Source organism: Bacillus rossius, chromosome 5 (genome assembly GCF_032445375.1).
Source record: "Bacillus rossius redtenbacheri isolate Brsri chromosome 5, Brsri_v3, whole genome shotgun sequence".
Lineage (NCBI taxonomy): Eukaryota > Metazoa > Arthropoda > Insecta > Phasmatodea > Bacillidae > Bacillus > Bacillus rossius.
The window spans coordinates 63363820-63389277 of NC_086333.1; the positions used below are offsets into that span (position 1 = coordinate 63363820).

A 25458-nucleotide genomic window follows, 5' to 3' on the forward strand; every position below is an offset into this window, starting at 1 on the left:
TTATTGATTACGTGAAAATTCACGTTTATGTAATGAAAAGACATAACAAAAAATAATAATTTACCACAGTACTGACCACAAAAATGAAATTTTACGCATTCTAATTTTTTCCTTGCACGTCATTTAAAACCAAAATTTCTCGATGTTCTCTGTGCGAAAAATTGATTATAAACATAGTTTATTGATTATTATACATAATAATACAAAACAATGTACAGTTATTTAAGTGGGCGTTGCCACAATCTACTTTTAACCCCCTCCCCCCAGGGCCCTCTCATCCAACACCTGTTTTGTCCCAACATTTTTATACCTCCTTTCCGAGAACATATGCTTTACTGTTTTACGTGTTTTTTATAATAATTATCACCCGCACGTGTGCACCAATATCTGTACAAAATGACAGCGATGTGTACATACTGTCACTCTATAGAAGGCGGGACCACTCAAACCAAAACCCAAGAAGTTGAAAGTTGGAAGAAGCTTGCGTTCATGCGTTTCGTGTAAATTTTTAAGTGAGTAATTGAAAACGTCGTTGCTTAATTTTTCGCGTCCTGCGTTTCTTGCGCAGTTCAGGCTTGTGTCATGCTGTGCGGTTGAATCGGAACGGTGGCCATATGCCACTCGCTGATACATGTTCCATTTCGATGAATTTGCTTGGGGCGTTCTTGAGAGACATGCAGTGTGCGCTCTGAGAAAAGCGGTCGAAAGAACTTTCGGCCAAAAATAAATTAATATAACTCTGCGAAAGTTTCAGCCGCAGCCCCGCAGCGGCAGAAACGCCAAGCGTGACGATTAGGCCAACGTCTCAAGGGCGCGGGGAAAAAAAAAAGAAAAAAAAAAGTGGTCCCGGCGCAGGTGCGAAGTGGATTGTCACAGGGAAGCATGCCCTATGCTAGTGGTCTTGCTTCGTTGTTGAGTCTTGTCAAAGGCTTAGATCTGGGAAGAGAAGGGAGGAGGGTTGCCTGGAATAAAAACAATCACTCTCGCTTGCACGTAAACAAAATCGTACGTATATTATAAAGTTTTCCGCTTCTTGCAATTCACGTGAATAACCTGTACATGGACATATTTTTTGCTCACATTTTTAGTCATCCATTAATAACTGCACAAACATATGCTGCCATGCTCTCTCTGCCTAGTAAACATTACTTACGTGGAAACTAAGTTAATTTTCAATATACAAGCATATATCCAGAAACGACTTGTGTCTGTTAAGGCCATTCACAAACTCCTTGGGCCACTTATTCCGCTCCTGTCTGTTCTAGTTCGTCTTTGCTTCGACAAAGCCCTTCAAACTTAAAATTAAAAGCTTAAATGGGTAGTAAAAAAACGCACTTACCTATTACAGCTTTTTCCTTTTCTTCATTTTGCGTCGAAAATACATGACATATGCGACAAAATCGTACACAAACTTATTTTTCTTGTTTCTTTTCCAGCACACTCGCTGGCCGTCACACTCATGAACTTATGAGCAATGAGTTGGTATCCAACTGGTTCGGAGGTACGTTCAGGACTACCAATTAATTCCTACGTGTACAATAGTTTTCCTACTATAACAAGAATGTCTGAACGGGAATACGAGATGAGAAAATAAAACAAAATGTATTATTTTTTTTATATACAGAAACGTGCCGATGTTTTGGCAGGTGTGCCATTATTTCGAATACCTCGTTCCACGATAGAACAGTAGTGACGATCTAATATTCCTGCACTTACCTAATGCCGGGTTGATAAATGACGCAAAGAACGCAACAACGCAACATACAAACAACACAAGAAAATTAAAGTAGTTTACTAAGAATGAGCGAGTGAATATATATTGGTAGATGTTAGTAAAATATTGTCCTTTTTCCTTCATTAAATTGAGATGTTTGATTTTTAATTAGGATAGAATGTAAAGCTTTTTAATACATAACACAGTGGAGACACAAGTCTGAGATTCTAACTATGCATGTCTACAACCTTATGTTGTAACATTATAAAAGTTTCATTGTCACAAGCGCAATAATTCTAAAATAAAATAATTAAAATGTAACCTACTGTTCAACACCAATGTGCAATCTTCAAGGGAAATAAACAAAATAATCCTAATGCTTCAAAAAATAAAATAGCCGGACCAAGACACAACAAATCATTAGGTATGTAGTAATTGAATTTCCAACATTTATGTCTGCGATGTCTGTAAATGCTGAACGATACGGAGTTAATTGCAAACCAATTTTCACTTCCGACGAGTGCGGGGTTCTGGAATATTGCTCTTTGTACAGAAAATCATTAAACACTCCTTTCTCAGGCGAGAGCATTTAAAGGCAGGAGAATCTCCAATAACCTCAGTAGTTATCTGCTACCGTGAATGCTACAGCACACCGACAAGCCTACAACAGCTCAGTCATCACGACACTTCATCGCGCCAATCAGTTTCCCTCCCCCGCCGACGACACGAAAACGTAACTTTTTTTTTTTAGCCATGACTATAGACCTGCAAAATTCGCGGATTCATTGACCTCTAGGATAGACTCCACAGTCCTTTAAATACTCGCGGAAATGACACCTGTTCACTGGGTACTGTCGCGTGAGACGTCTAAACTAGGCTGTCCGTAATTCGGCTCTTTCTTGGTTTAGTGTTTCCCATTGGCTCACAGTTCCTCGGATAAAATGTGGGCCAATCGCAGAAGCGGTACGAAGGTATAGTTGTTTTGATGCTAGCCTATCGCCAAATGAATCCGCGAATTTTGCACGTCTCTAGCCCATGACACTACAAACCAGCGCGCACACAGGCCCGCGTGTGCCGAACTTAGGCCAACAGAACACGCACGCTCCGTCCATTGATCCAGGTTATTCTACAATAATGTGGGGTGCATCTGAAGTACAACGCAATAAGCGAGTTATAATTAGAGACCCGGAAAATTCGCGGGTTTAATGACCTCCAGGATAGACTCCAATATCCTCTACACACTCGGACAAATGCCAACTGTTCATTGGTTGCTGACTTGTGAGTCGTCTCGACTGGGTGGCCTGTGATTCGACACTTCTATGAGTGAGGGTCTCTAATTGGCCCTCAGTCCTCCAGATTAACAGTGAACCAATGACAGAAGCAGCACCAAGGTATGATTATTTGAATTTTATCATAACACGAAATGAACCCGCGAGTTTTCCGGGTCTCTAGTTATAATATAATCTTTGGTTTCTGGCCTCGCACACAATGAATGCCCCGGATGGCAGTGTGACGTACCGGCGGCAATGTCGAACCGACACGCCCGTGGGATCGCAAATCCATCACAACACGAGCCCAGGACTCACCTGCTGGCTGATCCAGTGCTGGATGAGGGCGGCGGCGGCCTTGTCGGGCGGCGGCGGCAGGTCGGGCGACGCCTGCTTCAGCGCCGCCACCATCTTGTGCGCCGCCTCCGAGAGGGCGCGCTCGGCGGCGCTGGGCCCGCCGCAGGGGCTGATGTTCTCCGCCGGGTCGAACTTCGCGCCTGCGGACAATCCCAGCACCGCTCTGAGTCCCGCGGGACTGCAAGGGTGGGCTCGACAATTAGGAATTAGACTTTTTTTTTGGGGGGGTTCAATATTTTTGTGATGTCATCATTTGTGGTTTTTTTTTTTATCGTTCTATTCTGTTTTGGAAAACTATTGTGTTTGTTTCGTATTTCCGTTTTGTCGGGTTCTTGTCTCGTTTCAACCTTTGTGCTGATTTTTTTTGTTATAATTTTGAGTTATAATTTGTGGGTTTTTTTTCGTTCTCTTAGTACATTTTTCCTTTGTTTGTTGACCATATTCCTGTTATGGAATATTATGTGGTGTTTATATCCTGTTGATAACAACAATTTTTTGCTTAATTTGTGTTTTTTTTTTTTGTATTTTGGGTATTTTTTATTTATTTATTTTTAGTTTTAGTTTTCTTCTACAGAAAAAGTGCTTAGCAATGGCGTATGTCCAAAAACTTACATCCAGTCATGCACTCCCATTGCACAAATCTTTTTAATATAATTAGACGTGTGCCCGGGCACACACACGAGCAGAGCTTCCTGAAAAAAAACAATACGATTTGAAAACTACTCAAGCTATCCGTGTGTGATCTGCTAACGAAAAGCATTAAAGAATTCAGAAGAGTTACAATGGCTAAAAGGCGTGTTTTTCAGAGTAATTTATAGTCATATAGTTTCTTGAAAGCACTACGGGCACTTGCATCACACCTTTATCTTCATTTCTCCGCTATACAATATTACGGTCACGGCACAAATCCCATAGTTGCCCAATGCACGACGAGAAGACTTGCGCGCCAGTTCAGAGGAGACACCGCACTTAGCATCATGTCAAGAAACGATAAAATACTTTAAAGAAAATTTCACGAAATATTAAAAAAAATATTCCCAATTCACGATTCTATGTATTTTTAAAATACAGATTTTTTGTGTAGACTTGGATAGATCATATTAGAATTACTTGAAATATTATTTATGTACTATAGTTAAATATTTATAATTCCAATTTGTATACAAACTTTAGGTTAAGAGCTGAAATAATGCAAATTTTAAGTTCAATCGTTTCCATATGTCTAGTATTTCAAGTAGGCACATCACCATGTCACCATGGATAAAAATACTACATTGGACCAATTTTTATCAACCCGGCACGATTCCTAACCGAAATGCACGTCGAAATGCAGACGATACCTACAAATACAAAAATTCCGCTTACAATAACATGGCTGCACATTCGCCGATTTTCATTGGCTGGAATCAACTATCACTGATTGAATCATTAAAGAGAAAATCGCAGTATTACTTTATTCCGTGAGCTCATTGGCGTACAGGTTAAGTTTAACTTTAAGTTTTTTTTCAATCGTATAACCACCTTAACAACTGAAATCACAATAGCGCAACACTACTATTCAATGCATTTAATATTTAAAAACCAAGTACAGTCATTCAGCACACAGCTCAATGATTGTTTAACGTACTTGATTTGATGGTAACTACTCCTGTTAGGGCCGGATCACACCCTACACTATTTGCAATTACAGTAAATTTACGGGCATTTTATTGAAGAATTTACCTCAAACAAAAGAAGAGTTGTACGCAATTTCATATGATTGGAACATCGAAGGAACTACGCCAGAGTTCTGACTGTGTATAAACAGAGTAAACAACACATGTGAGGAAGAAATAATAGTGTTTTTGCAGTAGTCTTGACCAGTTTTAGAATGGTTGATTGTGTACCCAGATTATTCTGGTGGGTTCATGTCTAATGTAAGCGAGCTTAGTACCCGTAAATGTATGAATATCCCTGTCTAATTAATTAGTAACCAGCGTTCAACTGTTGTCGATTTTTTCCTGAATGGTTGTTAATTTATTTTCTCATCTTAACCATATACTTTTTGGTGGTCTATTCATTTTGAGATAGATATCTTTAACTTTACGTATTTACAAATTTCATCCAAAAAAAAATTTCAAATTTAGTACACTATATTTCAATCATAATATAATGTCGCACCTCCTGCGACAGTAAAGCCTGGTCCCCACACCGTCAGAACCAGATTCAGCTGGTGGAATGCACCCCTCGCCTAGCCCGCATGAGTAAAGTTCAAGACCACCCCTAAAAATAACTATAACATCTCTACAGATGAAGATGCTGAACAATGGCTGATCTACCAATGACAACAATGAGCAGTACTGTAGGAACAAAACACTCACCAGCGGTGGCTTTTGTAGGACCACAAGACTCACAATAGATGGCTACTGTGGTTCAACACTGTTATAAAATATCACCTTAATATTTATGAAGATCCCTGGCTAATTAGTAACCAGCGTTATTTGTAAATATTTTGGTGAAATTTTATAACAGTGTAGAACCACAGGCAAATAGATACGCCATTCCTAGGGACCGGAAAAATTCGCGGGTTCGATGACCTGTAGGATGAACTCCATAGTTCTACGTACACTCGGTCAAATGCCACCCACTCATTGGCAGCTGTCTTGTGAGACGTTCCAGCGTAGCAGCCTGTGATTCGATAAAGCTTTGGTTGGGTGTATCTCATTGGCCCAGAGTCGTCCAGGTGAGTTGTGAGCCAATAGCAGAGGCAGCACTGAGGTATAATGATTTGTATTTTAGCCTATCGCGAAATGAATTCGCGAATTTTTCCGGTCTCTAGCCATTCCGTGTCAATTCGGAGGTGTTTGAAGAGGATCTACAACGAGAGGCTGGGGCAACCCATCCCAGCATCACTGTCACACGCTCCCGCTTAACCCAATTAGGGCGATCCGTTGTTGACTCAAAGGACACCCCATCCCAAAGATCATCACAAGACGCTTAACCTTTTACCATTAAAACCAAGTACAGTGAAAGGTCAATTCTGTAATTCGGCACTAATCAAGCCGCTTGCGTTTAACTTTTTTTTTTAGACTGGATTACAGCTTCTAACTTGGCCGCCAAGTTGCATAACTGCGTTTCAGACGCTTTTGGTTCGCTCACAGTTAATAGTCTCTGTCACTTTTCATTCCGTTATAGCGTTTTTTGTTTACTAGCTAGCGCGACATATTTCACATCTTCACATTTTGGTATTACATTCAAAACTAACCTCCAACTAAAATCTCTAAACCGGCACCGCCATTATTTCAAACGTGCAAGATTCAAGACCTTGCGCAGCTGATGGCTTGGGCCATCTATTGACAAAGTTCAAAATAAAATTTTTATTCGCTTCGTTAGTTCGCTAGCCGCCGAGAGCTCCACTAAGCGGACGGGTCTCGCCAAGAAAAAGGATAGGAAGTTGCCAAACCTTACTATATGACCGTGTGGCGGACTTAGATAAATGACACAAACTCACTGTTTGCATGTCTATGACCTATGATTACATGAAAAAAAAACACACAAGCACACATTAACACTGTTTCCAAAAAGTCTCTGATATTACATCCGAGATTCAAATCCCAGCTTAAAGGATTATACACGAATTAAGCATTTTCTCGATCGGTGCAGAATTACATAATGTGCCGAACCGATGAGAGCTCAGGATTGAGAGCGCCAACTGTTTCCCGTTACTAAAGACACTCTATTTTGAACAGTATGGACAAATCAAAACAAACAAAACTAGATATAAAATAATGTTTGCCACTACATATACGATAGCAATCAAAGTTTACAATAAAAGTTATTTTTGTTAAATCATTATTAATATGAACATTTTTGAAAAACTTTATAAACGAATTTTAAATAAAATATCTCATATATACGCTAAATATAATTGTATTACCGATGCACCAGTCTGACCATCACTCGAAAACAAAATTCTGATGCTCATTTCAGTAACATTGCGTCCGCTGCGAGATGATAATAGAGGGGGAAAAAATTATTCCAATTGGAAAATTTATCGCGTCCGCGAATATTGTTGCACTTTACGTCACAGATATAACTTCCATGCATAACTATACGGGACAAGCATGAGATTAACTACGGTTAGGTTTCGAAAATTTAAAAGACTTCACTCTGAGCCTTAGACTTGAGTTTATATCATTTTTTATGTACCCTTGTTTTTTTTTTTCTATCTTTCATACTTTTGAAATGTAAAAGTACTCTGTAATGTTTAGTTTTTGTGATTGTACAGTATGTTTGTATATATGTATATATTTGTATTAATTGACTTGTTCTATATCCCGGAGTCCTTAACCTCCATATGGGATCTACAGATCAAAAACTGAATAAATAAATAATAGCAATGCTCCCACTAACTCTAATAAGAAAGTAGAAAATAACCGAAGGATAAAATCGGCTCGATCGATTAGCTTTTTTTTATTATTATTATTATTTCTCATCCCATCACGAGAAGCCGAGGACGCACCCTTCAACGCAAGGTCGGGTAATACGGATTACTTCCCGGCCAAACGCACACGTCCGCTTCCTGATACGTACGGCCCAACCGGAAAACACGGCGAATCATATAGCACCTTCGGTTCGATTTCCGGGCGGGGATGGTTATAGCGCTTGCCGCATGGGGGGCGAGATAGCATTACTGGAGTTTCCCGCACGCCCGCAATAGACGTTATAGATCATTGTTCACGGAGTTGGGACCCGCCTACACAGTTGAGAATTTTCATATCAAATTTACGAAGAACAGATTATCCAGGGAACATCGTAAATTTACGGTTATCTTCCGTCATTTTAATGGGTGCTGAGTTCACGTACTTGTAACATGAATCAACAATATAATTCATCATTACTAATACTATTATAAATGCGAAAGTGTGTTTGTCTGTTTGACCTTCTATCACGCATCAACGACAAGACTTTTTGCATATAGAGTTTATGGGCCGGAGAGTGTGACATAGACTACTTATGGGCGCGAAGGGAGTAAAATTTCAAGGCCGACTTTTAAGTGCTTTTTACGCTTTGATTTTACAAGGTAATTATTTGTCACATATTATAATTTGATTAACTAAATCACACACCGTAATACAATGAGTCCACGGGTGTGTAAATATGTTTAGTCCAACTAAGTATACGCTATTTTAAATAAGTTTACACATCCCGTGCGTAAAATAATAATTGTTTTAATTTTCACTTTTTTTGGCAATATGGTTATAATATAAAGAATTACTTTGAGGAAGGTCCGTGCCGTTTAGTTTTCACGTCGCGGAGCGGCGGACATTTTACTCTTTGTTCGTTCATTCATTCGACGGCAGAACATTATCAATGCCTAAGAATAAATTACTGTATGTCTGTGTAACCCATTGGCAAAATTTGTTGCACTAAAACTCAATGACAAGGTGGTATTTGCAGAGCAACAAAATCAGTCTAGAAAAATGCTCGATCACATCTAATCTATGCATAATACAAAATTAAATTAATAACTAATTTATTACAATCAATCCTAGCTTGGATATATATTACAAAAAAATTCTTAAGGTGTGATTATTCTAAGTGAGTAATATTTATTGTTAATTAATCATCATTGATTTATCAATAATTATTGACATACTGAGCAGTTAATTTGAAATGAGTAATAATTTTGTTAATTCGTGTTTATTTAGAAAAATTGTCTTTTTCTCTCACTGATGTTTTTCCCTTACGATATACTTACGAGTCGAGGTTTCAATTGCCAAAGAAGTTTCACTTTAATCACGTGTACTGAGTTACACGCGCTCTTTTTTTAATAATAATAATAATAATAATGCCGAGCGTGAAAAATATTTACTCAAATTGTATATACACACATACTCAAATTACTACCAGAGCAGCCGCATCGACTCTAGAATCATTGGATACCATACAGAAATCTTAACTATAGGAACGGCTCCGATAACAGCGAAAAACAGACTTGAAAAAAAAATACTAAACCCCCGGCTTCGGACCTGATTTTCGACAATAAACTTAATTAAAATGCTGACCATCTTGTCGAGGAATTCATTAAACTGTAAATACTATGAAGTTTCCCTTTGGCTTTGTAAACTTTGTTTCGCGCCATCCACAACAGACGGCAGCACCGTGATTACACATTTCCGTTCCATTCGCGAAATTACAAATGCAGTATGCTGAGAGCTAAGAAAAAAAAAACATTGACGCGGTAGATAATGGCGTGGTTGGAAAGCTACCAGATACTGTTGCAGTGTGTAAAAATTAAAATAAAAAAAAATGGACAGGGGAAATTCACTAGACAGAGAACTCCATAAACGAACTTTTCAGAAAGATAGGAAAAACTAACAAGAGTGTAAAAAGGGTGCGCAAACTTTGGCTGCTCGCTTTGGAAAATGGTTATCGCGGCGGAAGTGCCACCAGGGGTCTGTAACGATGTGGGTTTAGCTCGCGAATTGTGGCTTCCTCCCCAGAGTCACAGCGGCGGGTCCGCTTTAAGCTTAATTAGTATGTAAATTGGCTCCATTAACGCGAAACAGGCCGCTCCCCCGACGATAGAAGCCGGGGGGATGGAGGGGGAGAGAGGTTCGCTGGATGCCGAGCGCCGATGGACGCAGCTTCGGCGCAGGTACGCGTTAAGGCCCGTCCGTTCACAACAGTCCGAACCTTCCCGGCGGTCAGAGGTCTCCACCGTAATGTGAATGACGTCACACTGTCGCAAGGGGGGAAAAAAGAGCGCACGGGAGGGACAAAAGGGGAGTGAGTGCCACGAGAAAAACCGGGAAGCCTACGATTCACTCATCCTTCTGGACATACCCGAATACTCACGTTGGCAAGCCTTCTTTCAACAGAAGCGAGAGCCAAACGTCCGATCGTGCATCTTCGGTTTTTTTTGTTCATTGTAAATAAATATACAACTCATGATAACTTATGGTCAATTAGGTTAGGTTAGCTACATTATAAATACTTTAAAACATTGTGGACGGTTGATTTGGTTAGGATAGCTACATTAAAAATACTGTGAAATCATGTAAACGGTTTTCTAGCGCTGTATAACTACATTTTAAAAAGTTATTTGCTAAGCAACCATAAAATGATTTTACAGTATTTTTAATGTAGCTATACTTACCTAATATAACCAACCATTCACAATGTTTTAAAGTATTTATAATTACTTATTGCTAATTTTAAGAATGACATCTTATAAGTTAAACCCGTGCATTTGGAGAATAAATGCCCGCGAATTCCCCCCCCCCCCCCCCAAATAAATACACCTGTTGTGGTACGGAAAAAAAAGCGAGCATGAACTTGGGGAACATCGGGTTTGGCTCTTTCGTCTGTGAAAAGAAGGCTTGCCAACGTGAGTATTCTGGTATGTCCAGAAGGATCAGTGAATCGTAGGCTTCCCTCGAGATGACGGCCTGGTTTACACGATAGGCGCCCGACGGACGGATGGACGAGCAAACATCGCACTAGCGAGCAGCTCGCCAAGTTTTCAGTGCTGCGAAGCGCCGATTCCATTAGAGAAACAACACCTACCCCCATTCCAACCCACGATGTTCAGAGGGAGGGGGGAAGAGAGTGCAGGGCCCGCCCGATAACGCTTTGTTTCGCACGCAAAAGTTAAGTTCCCTGATGAGGACTTCCGGGATGTAAATGGCGCGTGAAGAGAGAACTTAACTATGCGAAAAGGGGGAAAGCGGGGTGAGTTTCCCGTGTGCGCTCGGCGTGGAATAATTTAAAAGCTTCCAAGTTCAAGCACTTAAAATGTATGTTTATATGTATACATAACAACTGAAAAACCGCCACTTCTAAGATACAGATTATTTATCCAAAAAAAAATACCAAACGTCAAAGATATGTTTTCCACTTCAAAAAAAGTTGTAACGAGTATTAATTAACTTTTTTTTGAATTTCTACTGCCGATATTATGATGAAACTATTTTTTTTAATTCGTTCATTGCAATTAACGCTTTCAATCACACTTTGTCGGTCCCTCAGATAGCAACTCGGTGAGAACGCAGCGGAAACTTCACAGCCGCACGTTGTTCGTGAGAATCAGCCAATTTTTTTTCGTGTCACGAGGCGCTAAAGACACACGCACACCCAGAACTGCCAGAGGAACCACACGCTTGTCGTTTTCGGGTGACGCCACTTGGCAGACTGACTCAGGAGAGGTCCTGCAGCAGCTCCCTGGCGGCGGAAACTGGTACTACGAGTAGTAGGTACATGATGTGTGCAACATTCCGTTTAGGTTTATTTTAGGGTCCACCTACGTATTCCGAAAACATCCAAACTCGAAATTTAATTAAGGATTAAGTTCCAATGGGCAAAAAAATTGGTTGTCTGTAAAGTCGGTTTACGGACGATAGTTTAACGTGACAACGTCATAACAAAACATTGATGAAATGATTGCATACTTTTATGAATAAAATTGAATCATTTTTATTTTAATAATAAAAGAATAAATACTTGAAATTGTACTAGTAATCAGATTTTTAAAATGCAATAATAATTAACCTTTATTGCCGAAATTATTGTTGTTGTAATAAGCAATGAAAACCACATTAACTTTTCACTTCACTTTTTAACCAGTCGACGAAACAGTTCACGTGTAGATGTAAGTTGTGTGCTGTCGCTGTCTTTTTCTTCTCCTCGGGACACTTTTTCGTGCGTGCAACCGGCGTTCATCGATTTGTTAGACGTTTTCACGTCAAAAACATTTTAATCTAATACCAAGAACACTTCAGTTTTTAAATGAAACCCATTTCCTTAGGCCATTCCCTTTCTGTGCGTCTCTCTATTAGCAGAGGCGTTGACCTATACAAGTTTCACAACGTCACGCTCGAGTAATCCACTTGTACTATTACACAAAATATTCACAACTCAATTGAACGAGAAAAAAAAAACTACAAGCAGTACACAAAAACATAGCCTACAATAAACCATCACGTCGTTTCCATCGTAACGAAAACTACATCATTGCATCGTCGTTTCACTCAAGCTTGCACGAGGGTGAGGAGTGGGGCGCTAAATACTGCCCACCTCTCCCTGTACAGCCATCAAGAACAGCACTACTGCAAGCTGCAACTTTCGTTACGTTCTCTCGTGAGTCATCACCTCGAGTTACCCTTACATTCGTAAAGTAGTTTCTCTTTAAAAAATTAAAAAATTAAAAACCGCAACAGGGAATATTAATTTAAAACCAACGAGGAGAACTCACTTGCCTCTCGCAGGAATTCCAACACTCTTCCCACCCCCCTTCGCAACTCTCTGGCACCGGCATCACAGCTGGGAGGTAAATCCATACATTCTTCCACCCCTTGCGAGGGGCTGGGGTGGGGGTGGAGGAAGAAGGAGGTTATAATATCTCGATAGCTAGGGGGGAAACGTTCCATCTGGCTGGGCGGTTCGCTAAAATACTCCACATAATGGAGCGGGTTCCCCGGGGTGAGTGAGGAGGGGGAGAGAGGGTGGCTTTTATTAAAAAAAAACCTCCGGATAAGAGAGACCTCGTGCCGGACTAAGAGCAACTCTAACTCTCCGGGCGATATTCGGCTACAACCGGCACATTCCGCATTCCTCGCCGTACCGTACCCGACGACGCTAAATAAAAACACGCGCTTTTTTGGATCAGTAAATATCTCAGCCCTCGGTATTTGGTGGGAGTAATTTCGTGAATGCGACGGAAGTCTGGGAACGGAAATGTGTAACGAAGCACGGTGCTGCCATCTGTGGCGGATGGCGCGAACCAATGTTCACAAAGCCAAAGGAAAACACTATGGTATTAACTATTTGATGAATTTTAACCAGATGGACAGTATTTTAATAAAATTCCTTGTAGAAAATCAGTTCCAAAGCCGAGGTTTACTATTTTTCCAAGTCTTTATAGCTTTTATCGTTTCATTATATAGTTTAAAATTTCGGTTTGCTAATTAAATGATTCAATAGTCGACGTAGCTGCTCCGTCGGGCGCTCGATAACAAACAAGGGTAGAAGTAGGGGGAATAACAACTGATGTAGAGAATGAGAAAACAGCGAAACACTTGTCCGGGTTTTCGCCACGTTCGTTACAATTGTGAAACACCTGAGTAAAAATACATTGTTTACTTTATTGTTTGGATTTATCATTCAAGTGAATTATTGAATATTTTGTTTTATCGCTTGACTGGATTATTGAAATGCTAATTTTCACTTTTAACGCGAGACGCGGTCACGCACCCATTTTATAACACCCCTGACTCTTCCCACAGACGGTTCAATACGTGTCATTCCTGGCCTAATTTATGTCTGTCAAAAAGTGGTGACGAGAATTGTCTGGAAACGGGAAATTCATAAAATCTAGAAAAAAGAAGATATTTTGTACTTAAAGAAAAATACTAGTTTCTGCCATACGGCGTACTAGGTATTTCAGTAACTTTTGCAACTTCTTAGAAGAAATATGTCAATAATGTATTCTAAATCCTGTTTAACATATACGATATGCAATACCCTTAAGTCATCTGACCGATAAAATGTAATCGTGATGTTTAATAACGTTTGTTTTGAGTGACTGAATGACTGAAATATGATAACAGCGACTGCAGGGAGGTCATACCCTACAGCACTCACTTGCCAAGACATCGACGAATCCTAGTCTGAGTCAAGTAACTTGTGTCAAAGTTGACACTTCCAAACAAAATATACGTAAGAATAATCTCCGTTATCTTACTGCCACTACTTTTTCTGTAAGCAGCGTTAGTAAACAGCTTCAAATGCTTGCCAATGTTCGCAAAACAAAATCATGCGAAACTTTGAAAATGACAAAATTGGGTGCCACTGGTAAAATTAAATCCATCACCAACGGCTGTTTAAATATTTTATAAATATTTCGCAAAATAAAATTAAAAACCTTCATGGCAGTGTTAATTTTTGTTAAATGTCACATTGATTGTTGAACGATTAACTACTTGTAATGGGTGTGTTCTATTTTTTGTATTTTTAAGTTACTAAATAAAGTAAATAGAATAAACACTTGCAACAGCCGTTAAATTAAGAACCAAAATGCAAATTTTTCCAAAAATACATTTTTTTTCTGTCAACTTAAGATAGCCCAAAGTAAAAACAAAAAGTTAACGAGAGTTTGATATACTATGAACTCTTTATCTAAGTCATGCAAAAACATGTTGTTTTTTTTTACATGTAGACACGAGAAATTACTTTTAAGGTATCTCTCTTTGGAAGAAGTCTAGTCTGTATTGATGGAACTGAAGTAGGTTTTCTTTATGTATTAATAACTTGCCGCCTTAATTTCATCCTTTAACAATGTTTCATTTGCCTTGCCTTCCAATCCACGTATAATAAAATAACTCATGCACAAGATTTCCATCATTCATTACTTGCGCAAGTTCTGACAAAATTCGTCCACTCAGTTTTCGAGACCTAGGTCACCATATTGGTTTAAACCGTTTTTTAATAATGATAATTTTTTCTAAGGTTTAATACTGACGTTTTGCCTTCGTTTAAGCAAAGATCACTCATTCGGATTTTATAAATACCATAACATAGAGGTTATTATTAGCGTTGTAGTCATTCCCAAAAAAAAATTTAATAGGTAAACGCTAATAACTTCAAAGGGGAAACTATTTGTCAAATCCAGTCACTATTTATTATTTTGAGGCAACCATTAATTTAAAAACTATACTTTAACGAAGCAAAATTTTGAAAATCGAACAACAGTAATTTTATATGGCCTAAATACAAATATGGTATCTTACGGCTCCTAATCCTCCCTCCCAAAACAATGTCGCCATGTATATACTTGAAATTATTTTTGTGGGCCGATTTTCAATGTTTTGTTAGCTCTCGAGATATTGCGCCTTTAGTACGTTTACTGATGATTCATACCATGGTTACTAACCTCGCGTTTGTGATACATTTTCCTCCCGGCTGACTAAGCTATTGTAGATTTATTGTACGTTTTCTTTTTAAAGCAAGTTTATACACACAATCTCAGCATGGTTAAAAACTACCATATAATTTTAGCTAAACGTTCACAAAACAGGATTAAAAACCTCTCAGTTTTTTTTCTTCCTCCTTCACAAAACCAATTAAAAAATTTTGCCCATAAATTCTCAAACGAAACCATTATTTGTGAGAGGGAGGGGGGAGAGACAGGAGGCAAGCAAGAGCGAAAATGCGGAAGCAAAGAAAATAAATTATAATTTCAACATAGTCCGCTGAACTCGAGGGTACGGCTGAGAATGAAAGTTCACTCACAATAAGAAGATCATAAACGAACTACCTGGAAAAATAACCATGGTACTGAAAACCTGAAACTAACTAAAAATGACACAGCACCCAATATAACTTTGAACAAATCTAATTTAATTTTTTACATTTTGATCAATCCAATTCGATCCACGTTTTATTAACATTCACTATCAAGTAGGCCAATTTCACAATAAAATTATTTTAAAAGTAATATATACCAAATTAACGAAATTACACAGAACTGTAGGCCCTATGTCACTTTGAATAGTCCTAATTTGATTTTTTTTTCTTTATTTTCACGTGGCAAAAAGGTTAGCAACAAACATTTGGCACGAACATGATTAATAAACACCTATATAGAACCCAGTTTGATTTGTAAGATCCCGTCGTAGAACCAAAATTAATAATAATCATGTTTTAAGTATTTTTTTTTTCCTTAACTGCTTGCTGTACTTCTGACAGATGACTCGTCGATGAAAACGGCGTGTCTGGCGATTCACAAATGAAGATGGCTGCAACAAGGCACGCCGAAACATCGGGCAAGCCCGTCGTTTTCAAGGACGCGGCCTCATCCCAGAAGTTAGTGACTCTGGCGCGAAACACAACGATCTTGTTTTGTGTTCTCTTGTTATGATTCGGACTCACTCTAAACACCGGACTGGCGTGCCTGACGTGAGTCAGGTTATTTTTGTTTTCGACGCAACCGGCGGAACTTTCAAGTTGCCGGTGATTATTTCCTGTCTATATCGGCCAACAGAGGTGATGGACAGGTGACACGATAGGATGGAGTATCGACGGAATGAATTTGATGGTTGGGGGAGGGACGAAAGTACTCCGAAGCTCATGGCAACGTCCGCCACGTTTCACCACTTGCGGAAGAATCTGGTTTGAATCCCCACGGAATCTCACCTCACGTAAGGCAACGCTGGACTGCATGGAATTTCAAATGGATTTGAAGTATAATTTATGCAACTGACCAATCCTGACTAAATCTTGATATTTAGTTAGGTACTAGTAACGCCTAGATGTTCAAAAAACTACTTAAAAAAATTAACAAAAAGAAAAAGAGGGGTACTTGTTTGATTCGAAGTAAGTGACTCTTACTTAGTTATATATAACCCCCCCCCCCCCCCGCCTTCTATGCGCTTTAGCCCAAAGGCTACGAACTGGTAAGTACTTAGTTCGTGCAGTGGTGAACAATGAGAGTTAGAAAAATAGATAAGAAGAAATATAGTGTTTTCAGACTGTAATTTAATACCCAAAAAAAATTATAAAAAACCTTTAACAGTCACTATCTAAAACATTTCATAACATATCATAAAACATATCATAACATTTTAAAGACGAAATACTTGAACGGAACTACAATTCTGATCTGAACAGGTGCTTGAATTATGTTAGTGCCGTCATTCTTGTTTTACTGGAGTTCCTACTGATATTGCTTTGTCATGGTTTGTTGCAAGTTTCGCCGCTGGTTAGGTAACACCTTGAAATATCTGCTGTTTGTAAAAAAAAATTCAAACTTATATTCATAATACAGCGAAGTATCTTTAACTCGGCATGAAATCTGTATCCTGTATGGTAAAAATTGTCTTGTATTTTAATTGATTTTCTATCATTATGGAGCTGGTTGCAGACCGAGTTGTGTTTCTTGTGCAGGAGTGTCACAACAATTTGTTTTCAAGAATGTAGGAAGAAATAAGGTAACGAAAATACGGTGTTAATCTGTCGCGGGGCAGAGTATTGTGTCGTGTCGCGTCGCGCCCCAGAAAGTTGCCCCAGTCTGGACGTGACGAACGAGTCGCTTGTAAGTTTAAAGTTGAATCGAATGGAGACGAATCCAACCCGAATGAAATGGACAGGGGTCGGAGTTGAAAGACGAAATCGAATGCGGTCGCCTCGTCTGGACTTGTTGAATCCTGTCCAATCACGTCGCGGCAACTTCCTCAGTCTTATTCTCTCAATCCTTGAGTGAACATCGCGCACAGCTCCGTTTCAAGTGATTGCGTCGAATTAAAATAAAGAAGTGGAGTGATGGAAAACGCTCTGAAGTTCATCGAAATGTGCCGCGCCCGCGGATATCGTTGTGGGAGTCGAGCGACAGTGCTCATAAAAAACCAAGTTAAAAGACACGATATGTTAACGGAAATCACAGTTTCACGTGGAATTAGTAAAGAGAAAGTGACCGCAAAATAAACAAATTAACAAATTCAAAAGAGCTGTTTCTTGAAGGAAATCCCTGTCAACCCTTTCGACTCGTCCACACTACAAAAAATTGCTTGGACGTAACGACGAATCGAACGAGTCGAACAAGAATGAGACGAACGACGACATTCGTCATAGCGTGGAGAGAACTGTTCGCGTGAGGGACAGAGCGGAAAGAGGAAGGCAGATTGATTCTCAGACTCGCCACTGCTCTGGGAGGGGAAAACTACATGTTCGGGGACGGCGCGACCTTTTAAGGGGCCCCGCCTCGTCAGGGGTGTATGTGTGTTAGTGAGGCAGGATGATAAGCGCGACGCTCGCTGGTATTTCTAGCGCGGTATCGCCTCTAAGCGCAAGGCTCTGAACTGGCGCGCAGTCTTCTCGTCGCCAATTGATAACTGTGAAATTTGTGCGGTGACCGTATTTTTATATTACGGAGAAATGAAGTTAAAGGTGTAATGCAAGTCCCTTAAGTGCTTTCAAGAATCTGTACCACTTGTTTTACACCTAAAAATTACTCTGAAAACATGCGTTTCAGCCATTTTAACTCTTCTAGAAATACAGTTTAAAAACATGATCCAAAATTAAAAGTACTTTTCGGGCCTCAGCGAACTCTTAAATGCTTTTTCGTAAACATACCCCACTCGGATATCTTGAGTAGTTTTGAAATCGCGTTGTTTTTCCTGAAGCTCTGCACACCGTGTGTGTGACCAGGTAGGCGGGCCCCTTAAGGCGGGCCGAAAATTGGCGCGCGGGCCACACACAGGCTGTTCATCACTGCCCTACATTCATCATCGGCAAGGGAAGTAGGCTGTCTTTGATGGGAAAATGCGCCGTACGGCCATCGAGGGCCGGAGTTGACGGTCGTGACCCGGCCAGTTGATTGATTATCGCCCCCGTCAGGCGGTGACGTGGTCAGGTGGACGAGCGACAGGAGGGGAAATTGCTTTCCCCTCTCGCGACGAGTACATCGCACCACCCGCACATGCCGCACACTTCGTGAGGATATTCAGGCCGCGACCGAATTCGCCCGAACTACGGAATGTCCCGGTTATAAGTTTTAATAGTATCAACTGTAAGCGTTGTACAGTTCTGGTTCAAGATCACAATTAAAGAGTAACTCAAACAGTTTTAGATAAAAGAATGCGCGAGTGCTGTTTTGTTTTTTTGTTTGATCACTTGCAGCACCACCTACGCAAAATGGCGACTCCTGAGCGTAATTAGTAGAGGGTGAACCTGTAAACTTTTTATTTGGCAACAGGATGGAGCGCCTTCCCCAGTGGAATCTCTTTGTTCGAGAGTGGTTGAACGTCGAAGTCCCTGACCAATGGGTTGGTTGACCGCTGGCCTCCACGTCCACTTGACACAACGCCATGTGATTTATTTCCTTTCGGGCTTTATAAAAGACCGTGTCTACGTTAATTTGTAGTCTTAAAAAATAAAAAATATATATATATTTTACAAAATTACATTAAAACTTATTATAATTAAATACGGTGCACCAAATAACTGTGATGTTATCAAGCCGGGTATAATCAATTTGGAAACAATGGTCGCCATTTACAGCGGGTTACATTTCACATTTGGTATCCCCGTCAAAACTATACCGACATTGATTAACTTGCGAAATCATTAATCCGCAATAGCCGTGCTCCCAAACGTAAAGCGTTAAAGGTCAATCAATCACCGTACTGATCCCCGGAAGGGACATCATGGCGGGGAAGGGGGGGGGGGGGGCTGTCCGAACTGGAAAATTAAGTACGCAAGTATGCGAGTGAACGAATGTGTGCTTTCCGCTTGCTTCGAGGTAAAGAAAAGTCACCATTTTGAAAAGCGTTTTTTTTGGCTTCCACCTATCTGGGAACACAAATGGTGTAAGGAGACTTGTATAACACCTTTATCTTAATTTCTCCGCTATTTAGTGTCATGGTTACTGCTCAAAATCTCAATGTTGTCCCGTGCGCGACGAGAAACCTGCGCCAGAAGCACTAGTGAGCGTCATAATTATCATCATGCTTCACTAACACAATTACACCCCTTACTAGGCGGGCCCTTTAATAGAACGAATTGGAATTTCAGTCGTTGAACACAGTCAGTGCCATAAAATACAGTCCGTTGAAACTTCCCACAATGTAAGCACTACACTTCACCCGATGTCCAGGAAAAAATGGCGTAGACTATCAGCTGAACAAAAAACTGTTTTACGCAGGGTCCGTGTACACTGTTAGAATTTACAGTACATTTACGGATTTTTAAACGAATAATTTACCTCAAATAAACAAAGTGTTCGTCATAATTTAAATAACTGAATCTTGGTAGTAACTACCCCCGTTTTTTGACTTCCGAGTTGTATATTTCGTTTTAACCAAAGACAAACACACGAATGGACAAAAGAAGTGTTTTAAATTTCGGTTTGAAATGGAATGATTCGATAGTCGACCAAGCTGCTCCGGCAGCGAATTCTAGCTGCGGGTGCAGAAACTACGTGCGATTCACGTCCAGAAATTTGGTTGTTGAAAAATATTCGCTCGGGAATTATTCTAAAGAATTCTACGTTAAATTGTGTGTCCGAGTTTTGTATTATAAGTGTACTTGCAACATGAGAACACATAAATTTGCAAGTACCGAGGTTACGTGTTACACATCACTGACAAGTTAAGACTCGCTCTTTTTTTTATTTTTTATGGTAGCAAAAATTCGCCTCTCCGCGTTTAGTCGGTCGGCCTCCAACGCCCGCTGCACGCGATGTAAATTAAAAAACTGTACATCGGATCCTGGCATTTTCTTTTATGTGCCCGCGCCGGAGATCGCATCGCGGCAAGGTTAAAGGAGGTAATTTTGCGCTGCCCAAAAATTAGATTCCCTGGACGCGGCAGGCGGCCACCGACCATTAAATGAGTCGCATAATTGGGAACGTAATGTGTGGAGAGGGGAGGAGGTGATGGTGGCTATGGGGGGGGGAGGAGCCCGTGGGAAGGGAGACGGGACGTGAAAATCACGGCTGGCAGCAGGGATCAAAGGGAAACGCAGTGAGGGAGCAGGGAATTCTGAGGGGGGAGCACGATGCAATTACGTGTCGAGACACGCGCGCGCACCCTGAACTCCGGCCTACGTCAGGACACGCGTCCACGCCCGACCCTAGGGCCGGCCGCACACTGGGGCGTAGCTGCGTAGTGCGGCGTAGCGCTTGAAAATACGTCAAACAGATCTAGACTGCGAGTCAGCAAGTGTAAAAAAAAAGCGGTCTGATAAGCCGAAATTTACAGAAAGATCAAAAAACTTTACACCAGACCCTAAAGAAATATTTGGAAATTTTCTCTAACAAACGTTAGATGACATTCATGAATCCTACACAGAGAAACTATTTTGCCTCAAATAAAATGTGACATTTCTATACGGAACAACATGCACTTACGTGACTGAAAAATGTAACGAACCATGTACGAGAATTGCCCTAGGATTAGCAGAACGAACCTGTGCACCTTGTATGCGTCGAATGGACAGAGATTCGTAATTAAATTCCAATTGAATTTTTTTTTAAATTTATTTAATATCTGCAAATGGCTTACTTCCAAGTTCGAATCTGAACACGACTCCGCTAAAGCTAATGGAAAATTTTAGTACATTTTATAACACTAAAGAAGTGCGTTGTCGTTTTTACTATTGTAGTCGTGCTTAAAATGCGATGCACTGCACTATTCAACGCCAATGGTTGAGCAGGCGATATATTTAAAACAATACTACAAATTTAGTGGTTTAGTAATGTTTTCAAAAACGTACGACGGCAAATTATTTTGGCCCGATAAGTTATAAATCCGGCACTTTTCATTTCTCCCGCTTAAATCGATCGTGACGGCACCAGCAGCTTCCATCCTGACTCGATGCCGCTTAAATCAGATTCGTGTAACGTGTCTCAAAACTGACAGCTCTCGAAACTAGTGAAATGAAACCCGCTATAGCGCGTCTCATTTTTAGACGGCAATGTGCATTTATATGGGCATTTATCATTTACAAATGCACACTATCCGCTATTTGCACTGTCCTTGTTTCGTAGAGCTCTCTTGCTCCGATATATACAGAGAGCGCATTAGTTTTATACAAACTTTATAATTAAAAAAAGGTTGTTTAATGTATTAAAGAAAAATGTTATTTTTACGAGTAAAATTTGGAGTGAGAATTTAGGAAATACAGTTTCTTGTATTTCATCAAGAGCATCATCTGATAGTATTGAATTTTCTCTTCTAAAAAAATGTATCAGAAATTCGCTATCTTAGTTCAACCATTTTTGCTATACATTTTTTTAAAAATATCTTTTACTAAATTTATGCTCTCATCGGTCATGAAATTAATTCATGGAATGCTTTGTTATTAATAGTGATAGACTGCGACAAGTAGTCTGCTTACATCCTTCCGTCACTGTCGCTATGTCCACACTGTTTGTAAACAACTCCATGGGACTGTCAGTGTACGTCCCTCAACGCCCTCAGATGTCATGGGAGAGGTATCTGGTGAGGTGGAAAGGCACACTCCGCGGGCAACGGTAGGTGGTCCGGAAACCTAGCCTTGGAAGGGTCAGACACTGCCGGGCCGTCAAGCCGTAGGGTCCCAAAGGCTTCGGTTCATCGTGAGGATCCAGAAAGCACGGCTTCTGCTCTGGAAGCTGCGCCCGAACATAAGACTGTGAGCTCCGAGACACCGTTGTTAGCTCAAAGGCCAGCAGTCAGTACAAGCCCGCAAGTGCAGCAGTGAGAGACGACCCGTGTTGATACTGGGACTCCATCTGCCGCGCTCTGGTAGCATGGTGAGGACTCGCACTAGCAATCGGTGGCTCTGATCGCTCATAGCAAGTCCAGAGGAGTCCCCGCTCCGTTGAAAGGCGGACCCAGTGCGCGGAGACACAGGCTCCGGCACCAGCCTGGACAGCTATTAGAAGATGGACGAACTTCGGCCAGATCACGGGCTTTCTGTTTTTTCTAAGGGGTTCCAGAGACGGGACAGACTTGGCTAAGCGCCTCGTGATACTCTCTGGATGGGGTTTTCCATAAGTCAACCAAAGGTTACCAGAATGAGTTAAGGGTGTTCGAGTGTCAAAGAATATGGGATGGATCGTCCCACAAGCTCTCACTGTAGCTGTTCCGAGCTGTGATGAAATGGCGTAACCATTTCCCGATCGATGGCTCTAGGGAGTCTTGTGTCGGTGGTATTAGTTTTGCCCTAACATGAGTGTATTATGCCGTCCATGTTCGTTCATTTTTCAATGAATACTCTGTCGGTGTTCGTTCGTCATCAAATATCATGTGATGCTCTGCATGTCACCGTTGGGAAATGGACACAACTGGTACTACTTTTTGAGATATGTAAAATTTGGGTCAAGTTTAAATGACACCGGATATAGAAGGGTCCCGGCAGCTCACTGGAAAAATTCGACTCTCAAAAATACTCGTTACGATTTCACACGATGACAAAAAAAAAACACATATGAATGCGAGTCCGTACTTACCATGCAAAAATCCCGAAATTTAATTTCCGGTGCGATTCAACAACGCAGCAAAGCGTAAATCACATAACGCCTTCGGAAGAGAGAGAGAAAAATGACGTAAGCCTTCCACACTAACCAGCTTATTTCCAGTATGGAAGACCACAAAACTGCCTGGGGTTGGTTTTGGTTAAAAGAAGCAAGAGCTTTTAAAGTCCCGACAGCAGAACAAAAGCTTTTTTCGGTCTGTAATTTTAATAACCGACTTTCTCCGCATTCCATTATACCCCGGAGTTGCTTTACTGCCGCAACTGCTGTTCCGATATCATTGTTCGGGGATTTTAGCAGACGCCGTCGTTTCCTCTTCCCCTTGCTTCCCCCTACGTACAAAAATCTTCAGCCGTCCACGCAACGGGAACTTTTCTCTTCCCCCACCTTCTTTTCGATGAATTCTCTCTTTTCATCTTCTGCGTCCAACTACATCCTGGGCGGAGAGCGGTGAAGATATTTTTTTTTTGTGGAACAGGGTTTCTCCTTTACGACGGCAGGACGTCTGCAAAATAAAAAAAATGATTCGCGGGAGGGGGTGGATGAAAGCGCAGATCCTAGAGCCACCGCGGCAGATGCCGTAATCGGCTATTTAATTTTTGCGGTGAGAGCGGGGACTGCTACCATCTTTACGACATGCCTTGGGCAGCAGAGGAGGATGGATCAAATATAAATCGTACAAGAGAACCTACAAGTGCGCAAGTGCACAAGCGTAAACGCGAGTGTACAGATATGAGAGTATAAGAAAGTGTGCAGTGTGTGTGCGCGCAAGTGTGCAAGAGCGCAAGTGTGCAAGTATGAAAAAGTACAAGTGTGCAAAAGTGCAAGTGTACAAGAGCACAAGTTTGCAAGTGCGCAAGAGCACAAGTATGCAAGTGCGCAAGATCACAAGTATGCAAGTGCGCAAAAGCACGAGTATACAAGTGCGCAAGAGCACAAATATGCAAGTGCGCAAGAGCACAAGTATGCAAGTGCGCAAGAGCACAAGTATGCAAGTGCGCAAGAGCACAAGTATGCAAGTGCGCAAGAGCACAAGTATGCAAGTGCGCAAGAGCACAAGTATTCAATGCGCAAGATCACAAGTATGCAAGTGCGCAAGAGCACAAGTATGCAATGTGCAAGAGCACAAGTATGCAAGCGCGCAAGTGTGATATGCATTATACAAACGTGCCATCGAGCGCTTCTGCTGCTGCCGCCGCTGCCATCTATGTTTTCGGCAAGTAACTTGGTAGCTAAACTATGGTACATGATTTCGCGTTTGTACTTCTCGTTACCATCTGATGGTGACCACCTTTCGTTACGCTCTTTTGACGTCATCGTCTCGACGTATCCTACAAGCTGTGAAGTTTCAATTCAAAAATTATGATGCCAAACGCAAAGTCATTTATTTCCCCCTGGTCACACCTGAAAAAAATTATAGGTTTCCTAATGATTATGTTTGGATGTAACCCATCCTAATTGTCCTGGGCCAAAGTCTTTATTTTCATTTTTCTTTTCTGTCGCTGTCACCACCACCACTGGACCAAATTCCTGTTCTATCTTTGCAAGTTTATTTATATTTACATAATTTATTTATTCCCTGGTTTGTATTGAAAAAAAAAAGACAAAACTGCCTTCTTTTTTTTTTCCCCCAGTATTTCCCGAAACAACTCTCTGAACTAAACTAAAGTTAATGCTTCAGCCCAAGGCACACGAGCCGATAAAATCGTATCCGTTTCCGATATTGGGGGTCAATGAATAGATGTGAATGGAAATCTCGTACCCTATTCGATAAATCGTACCCGGCAAGCTAGCCAATAGATTTTTCTGAACCTGCAAACAGACAGACTAATCAAACTGAAGTAAGGTTTATGTTTTTGGTAAGGAAACAATTTCCAGTGATATTTGAACAAGTCGAACCACGTTCGCCTACCTGGCAAGGATTGCTTCGGATTCCAATTGTAATACTCGTTTTCACAAGAATCATTTTAATGAATTTCGTACACAATCCATTAAAAATATTACAATAAAAAATTCCCTTTCCGCACAGCTTATAAGTAGGCGTACGTAGATCTCGAAGTACCTATTTATTCTGGAAATATTTTGGAAACTTCTATAAACTTTGAAATTTTTAAGAACCTAATGTA

The 25458-nt window shown here is 40.7% G+C and overlaps 1 protein-coding gene across 1 annotated transcript in view; it reads right to left on the reverse strand.

Annotated features, from left to right (window-relative positions):
- LOC134531895 (uncharacterized) overlaps nt 1-25458 on the reverse strand; it is a 164389-nt gene that overhangs the window by 45787 nt on the left and 93144 nt on the right. Inside the window, exon 4 of the mRNA XM_063367916.1 lies at nt 3301-3479. Within this exon, the coding sequence (XP_063223986.1) occupies nt 3301-3479 (179 nt within the window). The remainder of the gene's footprint in view (nt 1-3300; nt 3480-25458) is intronic.